The 15407-nt window shown below is 42.6% G+C and overlaps 1 protein-coding gene across 1 annotated transcript in view; it reads left to right on the top strand.

The window, feature by feature from the left end:
• The window catches only part of POMT2 (protein O-mannosyltransferase 2), a 43997-nt gene that overhangs the window by 19677 nt on the left and 8913 nt on the right, over positions 1-15407 (top strand). Inside the window, exons 8-14 of the mRNA XM_004371071.2 lie at positions 535-617; positions 4208-4317; positions 7663-7729; positions 10742-10811; positions 13434-13512; positions 14657-14808; positions 15249-15340. Coding sequence (XP_004371128.2) covers positions 535-617; positions 4208-4317; positions 7663-7729; positions 10742-10811; positions 13434-13512; positions 14657-14808; positions 15249-15340 — 653 coding nt within the window. The remainder of the gene's footprint in view (positions 1-534; positions 618-4207; positions 4318-7662; positions 7730-10741; positions 10812-13433; positions 13513-14656; positions 14809-15248; positions 15341-15407) is intronic.

Raw genomic sequence — 15407 nt, 5'->3', positions numbered from 1 at the left:
TGAATAACCCAAGGGCTCAGAAAGGTCAACACCCTAACCTGAAAGAAGAAGAGAATCTCCTAATAGCCACACTGCCCTTTGTCCCTGAACAAAGTTACTTGGTTAACAGAAATGGGCAGGCATAAGGGTGTGCAGTAGGAGTGATGATAATAATAACACTAAAAACAACAGCAACAGTTCCCATTTAATGAGTGTCACTAAGTATCAGGAACTACGTTCAGCATTTTGAATACATTATCTCATTTAATCATAATCGTTTATGAGTTCTTTTGATTTTCTTATATTCCCAATGTATAAGCAACTGAGGCTTAAAAATGTTAGCTATCTTGCCCAAGGTCACAAGTAAGTAGCTGAGTTGGGATTTGGACCCTAATTTCCCCAATTCCGTCACTCATATCTGTCACTCTATGCCACGCTACCACTTCAATCATACGTCTTTTAAACTAACTGAACAGAGCTATTTCCAGGGCTCCTGGCAAATTGCAATTTTCATTCCATAAACATGGCTCTCTTTTGCTGTTCCTTTCTCCACAGTGGTCCCGGTGATGGCTTCTTCAGTTCTGCCTTCCAGGCCCGGCTTTCAGGGAACAACCTTCACAATGCTTCCATCCCCGAACGTGAGTGTCCCTGAGCCCTTACAAGGGTGGAGCAGAAAGGTTTCCTGGGAGTTGAATTGGAAAAGACATGTATGACAGCTAGAGTTAGTTTAGCCTGTAGGTGACAAAGTGTGAGAAAGACCCAGTTAGATCTGGTAAGGGTACTCAGGAGAGTGAATCAGGACAAAGGAAATGCAGAGGAACACGTCCTGAGCAGCAAGCTCTTTGAGCCTGAAGAATAACTTCATTGTATCTATGAAAGCATCAAAGCCAACTCTGTGGGGAGGCCAACCAGATAGAATGTTGTGACAGAACAAGACTCTTCAGGGCCAGTGGTGGATTCCACCATGGCATTCTGTGACTCACATCCATTAATTTGTTCACAGACAGTAATCAAGCGTTAGCCATATTGGAGGCTGCAGGAATGGATACCCTCCAGAGCGTAGAGTTTGGTATAGAGAATCTGCACACATTGTGACCATGTGTTAAGTACATAAAGAGGGAACACAGAGCTATGGTGATTGAAGGGTATAAGTGATCACTTCTTCTGGGGGCTGGAGGGGTCAGAGGTGCATGGAGTAAGTCAGCTTAGAGTTGGGCCCTAGAAAAACACATAGATTTCCGCAGGTAGTAGGGGAGGAGAGAACACATCAGGCAGAAAGGATGACATAATCAAAGCCGAGTATGGGACAAAACTTGAGGCGCATGTTATATGCTGAAAACTATTGGAAATAAGGTTGAAAAGGTAGAAAGTCCAGATTCTGAGGACTCAAAATATGTGTATGAGGTGTTTGAGTTCATTAAACAGGCGGTGGAGACCCATTGGAGGTCTCTGAGCACAGAGGAGGCCAGGAGGGGTGTGCTGTAGAGAGATGACTCTGGTGGCAGAGTGCATGATGGGATTGGAAGCAGGGGGATCCTCTGGGAAGCTACTGTAGGAACTGAAACTGGGCATTGTGGTGGCAGGCTCAGGGGTAAGGAAAATGGGCATTATACAGGGGAGACTGGACATGGACAGAGAGGAAGAGAGATGTTGCTAAGGATTAGAACCCAGGTAACTATTTCCTTGAGGCAAAGACTGCATCTTACTTATTTTATCTCTCCAGTGCCTTGTTCAGTGCCTAGAACACAGTGGGCCCTCCAAGACTGTGGAAAGAATGAGAAATTGGAAAGGCAGGACGAAAAGCTAGTTTGGAAGATCAGATATTGAGTTACACATTAGAGAGGTCGACTTCGAGGTGCTTGGGGAAATCATGCAGTGAAGCCAGTGGGCTTGGAGATGATGCTTTCAAAGGAGGACTCAGCCAAGTAAAGGGATAAGTAATGCTGTGGCAGTGGCTGTGATGTATAAGAGAACAGTAGAAAGAAGAACAAGGCTTAGGTCAGGTCACTGCGAATGCATGGGAAAGAGGAAATAGGGAAGGAAGCTGCCAGAGAACGAGAAAGAGCATTTCCAGAAGCAAAGATGGTTAGCAGTATCCAGGGCTGCAGATGTTGGTCCGCATGAGAACTTAGAAAAATGGAACTATGGGGTTTAGCAAATTCCTATGCCTTATTTAAAAGGCCCAGCTCAAAGGGAGAATGAAGAAAACCAAAGACACAGGGGAAAGATTAGTCCAGAGGACTAATAGACCACAACTACCATAGCCTCCACCAGACTGAGTCCAACACAACTAGTTGGTGCCCGGCTACCAACACCAACTGCTCTGACAGGGATCACAACGGAGAGTCCTGGACAGAGCTGGAGAAAAATGTAGAACAAAATTCTAACTCACAAAAAAAGACCAGACTGACTGGTCTGACAGAGACTGGAGAAACTTTGAGAGTATGGCCCCCAGAAACCCTTTTAACTCAGTGCTGAAGTCACCCCTGAGGTTCACCCTTCAGCCAAAGATTAGACAGACCCATAAAACAAAATGAGACTAAATGGGCACACCAGCCCAGGAGCAAGGACAAGAAGGCAGGAGGGGACAGGAAAGCTGGTAATGGGGTACTCAGGGTGGAGAAGGGGAGAGTGTTGACATGTTGTGGGGTTGGTAACCAATGCCACGAAACAATACATGTATTAATAGTTTAATGAGAAACTGATTTGCTCTGTAAACCTTCATCTAGAGTACAATAAAAAAAGAGAAAGAAAAAAAATAAATAAAAGGCCTGACTCGCTAAGATCTCTTTCTTCATGTTGTCCTCTTCTTCCTCCCTGGGATTGAATTCATCCTACTCTGCTCTGGGCTCCCACCATGTCACTCAGTGTCATACCTCTGCTGGAGCAGAGCACCTGTCCATTGTCCTGCACTCGTCAGTGTGTGGAGCTGTCTTCCCCCAGACAGGGCTCTTCGAGGGCCACAACCAGCCTCCTCCACCTTTGGATCCACTGTGTAATCTACATATTCTGTCGATTGAATAAATGAGAAAAGGAGGGCAGGAGTAGGCCATCACTGGTAAAGACAGAGACCTGTTTCAGTAGAGTGGTGAATTGTAGGGGCAGCCAGATTATAGGGGATTGAGAAGAGGGACAGTAATAAGGAAAAGAGCTTCTCAATAACCCAGGGCCTGCAGGAGGAGATGCTCCTGGGCAAGCTATTTACTCTGTGTTTTGTTTTCAATTTGGAGTTGGAGGAAAAAAAACAAAATAAAAACTCCACCATTGAATAGTTAACCTTCAGCAGGTACTAGATTCAAAGGCACAAAAGGATATTTAGTGAAGGTCTGTCTTAAAATCTATCCTAATGTTGTGTCTTAGGCAGCCTTCCAGATAAAGATGCAGAGTGCTTCTTTCTTTATACTATTGAAAGGATGTACAGACCTTGACTGAAGGACAAGTTACTTCTAATCTTTTGCTATTACAAACAATGCTTTAATAATAACGCCGTTAACACCCAGCTTCTTCTTCTTTTTTTTTTTTTTTTTTACTTTTAAATGTAGTCAGCTTAGCATTTTATTTTTTTTATTGTGTTTTAGATGAAGGTTTACAGAGCAAATTAGTTTCTCATTAAACTATTAATACACATATTGTTTTGTGACATTGGTTGCTAATCCCACAACGTCAACACTGTCGCCTTCTCCACCTTGGCTTCCCCATTTCCATTCTTCCAGCTTTCCTGTCCCCTCCTGCCTTCTCATCCTTGCCTCTGGACTGGTGCGCCCATTTAGTCTCATATACATGGTTGAGCTATGTATATTATTGTTTGTTTTATGGGCCTGTCTAATCTTTGGCTGAAGGGTGAACCTCAGGAGTGACTTCAGTACTGAGTTAAAAGGGTTTCTGGGGATCATACTCCCAGGTTTTCTCCAGTCTCCGTCAGACCAGTAAACCTGGTCTTTTTTTTTTTTTTTTTTTTTTAAATACTCAGCTGCTTCTGAAGTCCTTAGGAGATAGAGGCAGGGAGGACATAGGTGAGACCCTATAGTAACTCCCTCTTGAGTTGACTCCATTGGAGTAAGAAGGCAACCATGCATGGGCTTTAGGCAGTCCTGGGCTCAGTGAACAGTCTGATAGAGGGTTAGTGAGTCCTCAGACTTTGCAGAACCCCCCTCCGACCCCGCCCTAGTCAGGGGCAGACTCTAGCACTGTATCAGCTCACTCCTTCCACTTCCTGCCTTCCTCTCAGACCTGGCCTATGGCTCTGTGATCACAGTGAAGAACCTCCGGATGGCCAGCGGCTACCTCCATTCCCACAGGCACCTCTACCCCGAGGGCATTGGCGCCCGCCAGCAGCAGGTCAGTCAGACTTTTGTGCACTTGTATTGCAGCAACACTAAACTATTTGTTGTGACTGAATGCTACAGGTATTATCTGAATGGATGAACGACCCTGTGTCCATGTTAAGGAGTGTTAGGTGTGGCTATGGTGGAAGGTGCCTGAGAGGGAGAAGCAGAATGTTGGAGAGGTTGGTGGGGCAAGATTGTGGGAGGGCCTTAACGTTACAGTAAACTTGACTTTGTTCTATAGACACTGTGGAGTCAATGAAAGTTATTAAGTGATGACAAGATGTGATTAGATCCCTGTTTTAGAAAGGTAACTCCAGAAGGAGCGTGGGGATGGATTGAAAGGAAGGACAGACTGGAGGCAAGGAACCACCAGTTAGGAGGCTGATGCAATAATCATAACAAAGATGGTGATGACCTGAACAGAGGCAAAGACCATGGGGATTGAGGTGAGCAGGTGGATGTGAGAACATGTCACAGGTGGAATGTCAGGACCAGCTAACTGATGCCTGTCAGGGATGAGCTAAGTCCAGCTCTGTTGTTGGGATGTCAGGATATGTGTGCAATAGTGCTGTTTCACCATAATCAGAACTAGAGGAGGAAGAATGGCTTTGGAGATGGAAAGGAAGAGTTTCCTTTGTGCGTTTTAGGTCTGGGGCTTGTCTCAGGAGAGAGATTTGAGTGTGTAGCATATGGGTGTTAGTGACACAATGGGATGGGTGGCCTTGCCCAGAAAGGGTGTGCAGAGGGAGGAGGGCCAGTGAAGGAACCCTGGGGAACACCAACATTTAACGCAATGTGTAAAGGTGCTCAGAGCAGAGCCAGTAGAAGAGGCTGAGAAGGAAGGAGTGGTCAGAGAGGTCAGAGAAGAACTGGAGGAGAGTACAAGGGAAGAGAGAGTCTCTGGAAGGAGAAGACGGTCAGCAATGACAAGCCGTGCAAAGATTTCAGAGAAGGCAAGGATTGAGAACGAAGCCTTTAAACTTGGCAGAATAGGAGGCTTCATAACTCTGACAGGGATAGTTTCGGTGGAGTGGCAAGGGCAGAAGTCTCAGGTGCGGTGACTTAAGGAGGAACCAGGAGGCGAGGAGGTGGAGGAAGCACGGGGTAGGCTGTTATTCTGAGAAGTTTGGAGTTAAAATGTCTCTTCTTGCAAAATGACCGATCTCTTCACTTTGCAAAAAAGTTTTGCTTCTCAAAATGCTTTATTATTACTTCCTTTTTAGTTACTAGAAAGTTAACCTAGACAGTGTGTTGGGTGGAGGGGGTATATGGGAGCTCTCTGTGCTTTCTGCATAATTTTTTATAAACCTTAAACTGCTTCAAGAAATAAAGTCTATTTAAAAAGGAGAGAAATAAAAAAGAAAATTCAGCCAGGATATCAGGTTCTAGTATCAGCTTCTCATCCTTAATTCTTCACTTATCTCTACTCCCGTGGTTCTCAGCCCTGGCTACATTTTAGAATCTCCTGGAGAGCTTCTAAAATATTCCGATGCCAGGGCTCCACCACAGATTCTGATTCAATATATAGGTTGGGGCCCATGCATTGTGCATTTTTATTTTGGTTTTAAGCTCTCCAGATGATTCCAGTCTACAGCCAGGCGGAAAACCACAGTTAGCCATTCTGTGGTGATACTTTGCCACAGGTGTCATGTGGAAGATAGTAAAGTTCCAGATGTGGCGATCAGGAACTTCTATACTGTGCAAAGAGAGAGAAAGGCTATATTCTGAAAGACCCTACTGAGGCAGTCTTAGTGTTGTGCACTTTCACCCCATGTGTTGGAGACGTGAAGCCGTGATGGTAGTATAGAGAGCACATTGGGCCAAGGGACAAAAGAGTCTGCTTTTGTCATTGACTGAATCACTTAGCCTTTCTCAGCCTGTTCCCTCATCTGTAAAATAAAGAAGACTTGACTAATTAATCTCTAGTGGCCCTCCCTGTCCTGCAGTTTAATGTCTTGTGAACGTCTCTAGGTCTCTATTTTCAAACATTTTTTAAAGCATAACCCAAACCTGCTGCCGTGGAATCAGTCCTGACTCATAGCGACCCTACTGGACAGAATAGAACTGCCCCACAGGGTTTCCAAGGCTGTCATCTTTACAGAAGCAGACTGCCACATCTTTCACCCGTGGAGCAGCTGGTGGGTTCAAACCACTGACCTTTCGGTTAGCAGCTGAGTGCTTAACCACTGTGCCACCAGGGCTCCTTTATTTTAAAGCATAACATTTATAAAACAAATGTAGAAAATACAAATTGTAGATAAGTATAAAGAAGAAAACAAAAGCAATACATAACCCCAGAAGATCAGTGTTTATCCCCATATTTTGCTGTACAACATTCTGCAGTACCTGTGTTCCTAGGAAACCTGATGTTATTTTAAAACTCCATTGTAAAAACAGATCTTTCAATGCGAAAAAGGCGCCGTGGACTATACTCACAATTAAAAAAATAATTTTTGTGTGTAGGAATTTTAATAATAATGGTTTTTGTAAAAAAAAAAGTACACATACACACACAATGTGCATGTGAACACCATAAAACCATAACATCCTTGAGCAAATCCAAGCTAGATGGATATCTAGCTTTTGTTCAGGAGTATGGACTTAATTCCTCTATGGCCACCGAAACTTTTTACCTTCTTATATACTGGTAGTCCTTGACTTACAGCATGTTCGTGTTACAGTGAACCACACTTACAACTGTCTTTTTTTTTTTTATATCTTAGCATTAGTAATATGTATGTATTAAAATATTTCTGTAAGTTTATATGCAGTGTTTTCAGCCCCTAAAGACAAATAAAAAAAATTGGATTTATAAAGATACTGATAATAAAAGATAATAATAATGAAAACTAAAAAAAAAATGAGATATTCGACTCATGTCAAAACCGACTTACAATGGAGTCGTCAGAGTGGAACCCCATTGTAAGTCGAGGACTACATGTTTTTTTAAAATTATTTTTGTAAAATATCTCTAACAAAAAATTGCCATTTTAACCATTTTTTAAGTGTATAATTTAGTGACATTAATTAGTCACTATTTTGTGCAACCATCACCACTATCGATTTCCAAATGTTTTTCATTACCCCATACAGAAAACTCTTAAGCAAGATGCAGAAAGATACAAAGAGACAAATTAAAATAGCTCTGTGGGGAAAGACCTCCAGGTGCGGAAGGAAAGAGAGAATCACACTCCCCAGTGCTGCTTCTGAGCTCCGTTGAGAAGGGTGGCCTCTTCGGGCTGGTGGCTGGGGATTCCAGAAGAGGCTTAAGCAATGTTGATTTGCTGCTGATTGTCCTGTGGCCAGCTGCGCTGATAATTATAGTATTCTCCCTCCCACCTTCTCCTCCCCCTAGGTCACCACTTATTTGCACAAGGACTACAACAACCTGTGGATTATCAAGAAACATAACACGAACTCAGGTAATGTGGTAGAGAACTGATGCTTTTTGTGTTCTTACTCTGAGCCCTCCTTAGCATTTCTCATGCATCCAAAAGAATGATACTAAGTTGGGCTTTTCTGAGCATTCTTTTTCGACATCTTTACTAATCTCAATTATCCTTTCAACATTTATTTGTTGAGCACTTACTATGTCCCAAGCCCTGTTGTAGCCATAGAGGATAAGCAGTGAGCAAGACAGATAAGCTGTCACTCTTAGAACTGTTGTTTTAAAGCCAGACAGCAGGGCCAAGGCTCAGACTGAGTCCAGGGAAAGGTTACCTGGGCATGCTGCAGGGGCTTATGAGTAGCCCCAACTGAGGGCACATGGCAGCTACTCTCATTTCTCATGTGAAGGACTCCCAGCATGCATTGCAGCTCAAGTTATCTTGATAAGATAGAGTGCTGCTCACTGGCCATTCCTAGACTGGGACAGTCAGTTGGAGATCTGAGGGCCTGCCAGCCTTGTGGCTGGGCTTTGGCTGGGCTGGTACTTGGAGCCTCACTTGGATGCCTGCTGAGCTGCCCTTAACTGGCCTGGGGAAAGCTGCCCTGAAGCACACCTATCAGGTTCTCAGGGCTTTATGACAAGGGCTGTATTGGGATCTGTCTTTGGGCAGACAGCTAACTACCTGCAGGCTGTCCCTTCTGCTGCAGCCGAGAAGAGAACGGAGGGCATCTCTTGCTTACCTTCCCAAGCCCCTGCTGATTGTCCTATACCACAGGTATTCTCTGTCATGCTTCACTGAACATCACCTGGCTGAGGCTATCCCGGGTCAACCGCATGTATCTAAATTCATCCTTTTTGTTCCTTTCCCCACCTCCTCCTACTGCTATGGTTTTTAGACTAAAAATGTGACACACATAACCACTGTCTTTGCATCCTACTTCTCAGTAATATAAATTAGGACAATATTGGGCAGGGTGTAACCTGGTCTATTATTCTTTGTGGCTTCTAGGTTAAAATGGTTTCATTTTAACCGAGGGACTAAGGATTTGTGTGAAGGCAGATGTTGTTAGGTGCCGTCGAATTGATTCCAACTCATAGTATACAACAGTGTACAACAGAATGAAACACTGCCCGGTCCTGTGTCATCCTCATGATCGTTGTTATGCTTGAGCCCATTGTTGCAGCCAGTGTCAATCCATATCATTGGGGGTCTTCCTCTTTTTCACTGACCCTGTACTTTACCAAGCATGATGTCGTTCTTCAGGGACTGATCCCTCCTGATAACATGTCCAAAGTGTGAGACTGAGTCTCGCCGTCCTTACTTCCAAAGAGCATTCTGGTTGTACTTCTTCCAAGAAAGATTTGTTCATTCTTTTGGCAGTCCATGGTATACTAAATATTCTTTGCCAACACCATAATTCAAAGGCATCCGTTCTTTGGTCTTCCTTATTCACTGCTCAGCTTTCGCATGCATATGAGGCAATTAAAAACACCATGGCTTGGGTCAGGCTCACCTTAGTCCTTAAAGTGGCATCTTTGTGAAGGCAGATAACTACAAGAATTTCGATGTGGGAACTGTGTACACTGATGTCTTTGTGTTTTTGTTGGCTATAAGACCTACCTCCCAAGGGAAAAAAAACACCCATATGAAATAAAATTTTCTTCTCCATTGACTTATTGATTTATCTTGCTAATTAAACTTTTTATGAGGCCTTAAATGGCAGCATAGGGGTGGGCATCTCTGCAGTTGAGTTTTCTGATTCTCTTGAGAACCAGCAATTTGCATGGGCAAATTTATCTCTCTTGACCTTGATCTATTTGTACAATGTTAGTGTCTCACTATTCAGGACAGAAATTTGCAAGGATCCGTTCTGTGTTGCTGTGATTACTGCCAGCTCCTCTTTCATGTCATCACCTTTCTAGAGCCTGATTGGTCTTGACTTTCAGATGATGCAGAAGTAGTTCTTTTTTTTTTTTTCCCCATAATTTTATCATATTCTTGGCCTCACACTTAGCAAGTCTATTGCCAGAGACAAGATAATCACTGCCAGAATTTGCAGGATTTATCATTTGATTTTGAGGCGAGCTGGGCAAATGGTTATTTGCATGGAATTAATTTTTGGAAGACTATATGACTACTAAAATGAAAATCTTATTTAACTTCCCAGTTTAAAAATCTCTAGTGGGGCTTCCATGACTGTTAGGAGGGGCGGATTACCCAGTGGGCAAGGTAAGCACAGTGTTTACCTAGCTTACCAGATTCACCTGTAGTGAACAATTTTACATAGGTTTCAGCACATCAGAGATTTTTGATGTGGTGAAACTCATGTGAAATTATTCACTACAGATTAGTAAGTAAGCACATGTAAGCCTATATTTGCCTTGCTTACTGGGTCATCTGCCCCTGTCAGGGAGTGTAATTTTGAAGAGAGGCTTTGATTCTGTAGGAAGGTGCTGTGGGGTTGGGAGAGAAACAGATGCCAACCATACCTAGAAGCAGAATCTTTGATGTAGTGAAAAAATGTGAAATTGTTCACTACAGATGATCTGGTAAGCAAGGTAAGCACCATGCTTACCTTGCCTACTGGATAATCCTCCCCTGCCTGTCAGATAAAGGCCACTTTCCCTAGCCTGACATATACAATCTGGCCCTGCTTGTTCACCACCCTTATTGCCTATTCTACTCTCCTTCCTGCCCCACCCATCCTAGCCATTTGAAACCATTTGCCACTGATCATATGAGTTTTGTTCTTTCATAGCTCTGTTCCTTTGCCCCACTTGTTCACCTGCTAAAATTCTCCCTGTTCCTTAAGAGTCATTTCAAGCCCTTTTCTAATTCTCTGAGGCAGTCAGGTGCCCATTCTCTTTGGTCCCACAGCATTCTGTTAGTACTTCTAGCACATACTACCAAATCAAAAACCAAACCCATTGTCATCGAGTCGATTCTGACTTGTAGTATAATTGTTTGATTACTAATAGGCCCTCAATTAATACTAGGTTAATGGATGAATGATTTCAGATATCAGTGTTTGTTTCTTCTTGGCAGATCCCCTAGATCCTTCATTTCCAGTGGAGTTTGTGAGACATGGAGACATCATTCGATTAGAACACAAAGAGTAAGTAAATTTGCCGTTTAGGGTAAATGAATGAAATAGGCACCAAGGGTGGGGAGTCCTTTTAAGCTGGAGATAAACAGAAGTGAAATTTGGATGACAATCTAGTAAATAGAATCAGTCTGCTGTGCTACAATGGGAGAACCATTTTATGAGGGTTGGTGAAATTAGCAGGCTACCTTTGCCTGACTATTTTGGTTTTGGGGCGCTTTGAACTTTGAGGGTACCTTTCAGTTTCTGTTTTGCTAGAGGAAAAAAGAGTTTATTGGAGCTTCTTAACTGGCTACCTTTAGAAAGATCTGGGAGTCTTTTTCCAAGAATATGGCAAGTTAGTTTATTTAATCAACGTCCTCATTAAGAATGCTGGGATAATATAAAAGCATTTTCTTAAAAGCAATAGAGAGCTGACAAGATAGTATGGAGTTACCAGGCCAAAATTTAAGTGAAAGGGGGAGTCCAGAGAAATAAATGGGACACTGGAACCACTTCTGCCTTGATCCCACAATCTTGAGTTTTGATTTTTTTATACTGCCTCCTGAGAGGAGGGATTTCAAAGTCAAAGCTCTAGGCTTACTCAGAGTGGTAAATTTAATGTGATCTTCCTCCAAAATTTGGAACCCTAGAAGGCCACATCGTTTTTTTTTTTTTCCAATAAATGTTTTTATTGAATGAATGAATATCAGGCTTGACATGTGTCTTAGTCATCTAGTGCTGCTCTAACAGAAATACCACAAGTGGATGGTTTTAACAAAGAGAAATTCATTCTCTCACAGTCCAGTAGGTTACAAGTCCCAATTCAGGGCATCAGCTCCAGGAGAAGGCTTTCTCTTTCTGTCAGCTCTGGAGGAAGGTCCTTGTGATGTATCAGTCTTCCCTTGGTCTGGGAGCATCTTAACGCAGGAACCTCAGGTCCAAAGGACGTGCTCTGCTCCCGGCACTGCTTTCTTGGTGGTATGAGGTTCCCATGTGTCTCTGCTCGCTTCTCTCTTTTATATCTCAAAAGAGATTGGATTAAGACACTATTTAATCTTGTAAACCTCATCAGCATAACCTCATCACAGTGATAGAATTTACAACACATAAGGAGATCACTTATAACCTCATCAGAGTGATAGAGTTTACAACACATAAGGAAATCATATCGATTACACAATCATACAATACTGGGAATCATGACCTAGCCAAATTGCTACACACATTTTTTGGGGGACACAATTCAATCCATGACAACATGGAAACTAACTCTAATGCCAATTACAACTCAAATGTTATTGTTCCCTCCTCATTGGATAGGGTTGAATTTGGAAGGTTTATCTCTAGGGCAGAATCATCTGGAGGCTCCTGCAACTTAAATGTCTGGCACCTGGGCTGAGATGACTTGAAGAATAGGACTGTTTACTAGGAATCAGAACGTCTACATGGCCCTTTCCATGTGGCTTGTCTTGCTTGCATCATGGCGGCCTTGTTTTAGTCAGACTTCTTTTTAGAAGGCCACATCTTTAGGGTACAGGTGAACTAGAAGTAAATCTGCCCTATCCACCTATCTCCAGGGAAAGTTACTTTGGTACTGAGAAGAGTAGGAGGTGGGGAGGGGACTATCCCTAGTTCTTGAGAATTTGTAACTACCAGTTTATCCTCACATGGATTTGTAGCCTAAATTTGTATCGCCTGGATGGTCTCAAAATTCTCAAACGGTGCATTTAAATGAATATGATCCTGGACTGGCAGTGCCTCCTAGGTGCCTGGCTAAAAGCAAATGCAAATCCTCTTTTGGGGAAGACATTGTCACCCATTCCCACAGACAGTTTTTCAGCAACAATGAATAGTACACAGTAAAAATGACTAAGCACACAAGGAAATAGTGTAAGAACCAGCAGAAACAATGGACAGTAGAAGTACCCTTGCCAAGATTTCATGTACTGGAATTATCAGACACAGATTTAAAAAAAACATGACTGTACGTATATAGAAAAGAGATTAGCAGTAGTTTTCCTAGGGAGTTGGATTATGGATACTGTTAAATTTTATTTTATTATCACCAAATATATTTTATTAATAAAGTAAAGTTTTTACAATGAACATTTATTACTTATATAATATAGATAAAAGTAAGTTATTATAAAAATCAAAATAAATAAAAGCTAAATTAACCCTTCCTTCCCACCACAGATCCCCACTTGGAGAAACTGGTGATGAGAGTAGAATGGGAGTGGGGAGGTTTACCTATCCCAGGACATATGTAGATTGGGAGATGTCATTTTTTTTCCCCCCAAACCTGCTTCATCAGTCAGACTAGCAAAGTACTTCAAAGCCACCAAATGTGTGAAAGCCACCTCCCACCCCACCCCACCCTACCCCCACCTGAAGGCAGCCCCTTCTTGGAATGTAGTCCAGTACTCTTACCATCTGTCCCTCCTGATTTGGGCTCTTCTCCAGTTCTCTGGATATTTTTTGCAAGTAACTAGGCAAGAAGTTCCTGATATGTTGTATTTCATAGTTTACATTTTAATTTTTCAGATCCTGATAGCTGACTCTGAATATTCTTAGTAAAAGAAGCAGCACTGCACATTTCACTCTTTTCCTCAGGATAACTCCGGAGAATCACTTCTCTCTCTTAACTTTCAGGACTTCTCGGAACTTGCACAGTCACTATCACGAGGCGCCCCTGACCCGGAAGCACTATCAGGTCACTGGCTATGGCATAGTAAGTGAGCAATCGGGGTGTGAGCAGGATGTAAAAAGTTGTGGGACCTGGCTCAGGGCCATGTGGCAGAACATCTTCCCCAGAATTCTGGAATGTTCCTAAGGATTGGAGGCTGCACAGCAGCTCTGACATTTGGGAGCTTTTTGACTAGGGTTGCTGTGGGAAAAGTAACCTATGAGATCTATTTGTCCTCATCCCATTCCTCCCATAATAACTATGCTATTTATATATTCTGACACTTAATAAATGTCAAATATAAATACTATTTGAGTTCCTTTTAAAAATCACATGGGCCATAGAAGCTAAGGGCGCACAATACTGCCCCAGATGAATATGTAAGTTTATCCTTTGCCAGAGCCCAAATTCTCATTGGCTTTATTTTTAAGCATCACTTCCCTGATCTGTAGAGGGATGTTATCCACATGAATTTTGGATTTTTACTGCCTCAGGGAGATGCAGTTAATAGAGGAAGCTCTATGAGTACTTATGGCTTGTGGAGTAATTTGAAGACAGAGACAACTAGTGGGAAACTATATTTATGACTTTTAGTTACAACTCCTCCCTAGGGCTTTGGTGTCTCAATAAAGATTCTGGTTCCATAAGGTGGATTTCCCAACCCTCTTTCTATTTACTTGTCCCATATTGTACTAGAGCCAAGACTCTTTTTCTTGTGTGCATCTCCTGAGAAGAATTAGACACAACTGTCTTAATTTTTAAAGTATAATATCCAGGCCAGACTTTTCTGGCTTAGATGAGTGAGTATCCAGATGGCCACGGTAATGGATGTAAATGGCCCAAATTTAGTTTCTGTTGGCTCAGGCTAATGTCTTGAGTTTGCTGGTTTAAGAGCAGAAACATGTATTTAGAACTTAAGTCCCAGTGTACTGAAGTGAAGAATTGGACTTCTGGCTCTAGGAGTTATACTGCTCTTCTTGGTTATAACAGTGAGTGCTGGGCAGTATTAATTACTCGGCATATTTATATGGCCCTCTTCTTCCCTTTCCACTTCATTCATTAAGACTGGTTCAGATTGCTTTGGTCTTTGACCTTTATAACATGGTGGCATTTGAAATGTGCCTGTGCTTTGGCCATCTCCCTTTTCTGACACCTTTTCTCTAAGGTCATCTCACTTTCATTGTGGCAGAATGGGACAGGGGACTCAAACGATTTCTGGCGGATTGAGGTTGTAAACAGAAAATTTGGAAATCGGATCAAAGTGCTGAGAAGTCGAATTCGCCTCATCCACCTGGTCACAGGTTGTGTTCTGGGCTCCTCAGGAAAGGTCCTGCCCAAGTGGTGAGTCTTTGGGGCTTTAATGTACCAGTAAAGGCTCATGCTTTTCCTTTCTGTACTGTAAGGAGTATACCAGAAGCTTCCATTTCCCAGTGATCAGTGTTCACCTCAGGTTTTTCTTAGTGGTAGATGGAGGGGAAAAAGTCATCAGGTATGTATGGAGCACAGAGCTCCAGGGTAGCTTTGGTGTTTCATGCATTTTGATAGTTGAACATTTGTACATCTGGCTTGTGGTAATAACTCACTAGGTCTATGTCTCTTTCTTAAATGGGAATATGGTAATCTAGACTATTCCTAGGATAGCTGTAGAATATACAAGTGTGAGTTTGAAAAAAGAAGGGCCACTGGTTCAAAAAGAGAAAGATTCCACAGGTTTAAGGGTAGTAGATACACTCTTGGTAGATTTCAGATCTGCTGAGGAACATGGTGACTGCTTTTCACAGGGGCTGGGAGCAGTTGGAAGTTACTTGCACTCCATACCTGAAGGAGACCCTCAACTCCATCTGGAATGTGGAGGACCATTTTAATCCCAAACGTGAGTGAGATCACTTCCTTGGCTGGCTCTAACAGAACATTTATAAATAACCCATATTTTAGAGAAG

The sequence above is a fragment of the Trichechus manatus genome, unplaced genomic scaffold (genome assembly GCF_000243295.1).
Source record: "Trichechus manatus latirostris isolate Lorelei unplaced genomic scaffold, TriManLat1.0 scaffold00010, whole genome shotgun sequence".
In the NCBI taxonomy this organism is placed as follows: Eukaryota; Metazoa; Chordata; class Mammalia; order Sirenia; family Trichechidae; genus Trichechus; species Trichechus manatus.
This window is presented reverse-complemented; position numbering and strand designations above follow the sequence as displayed.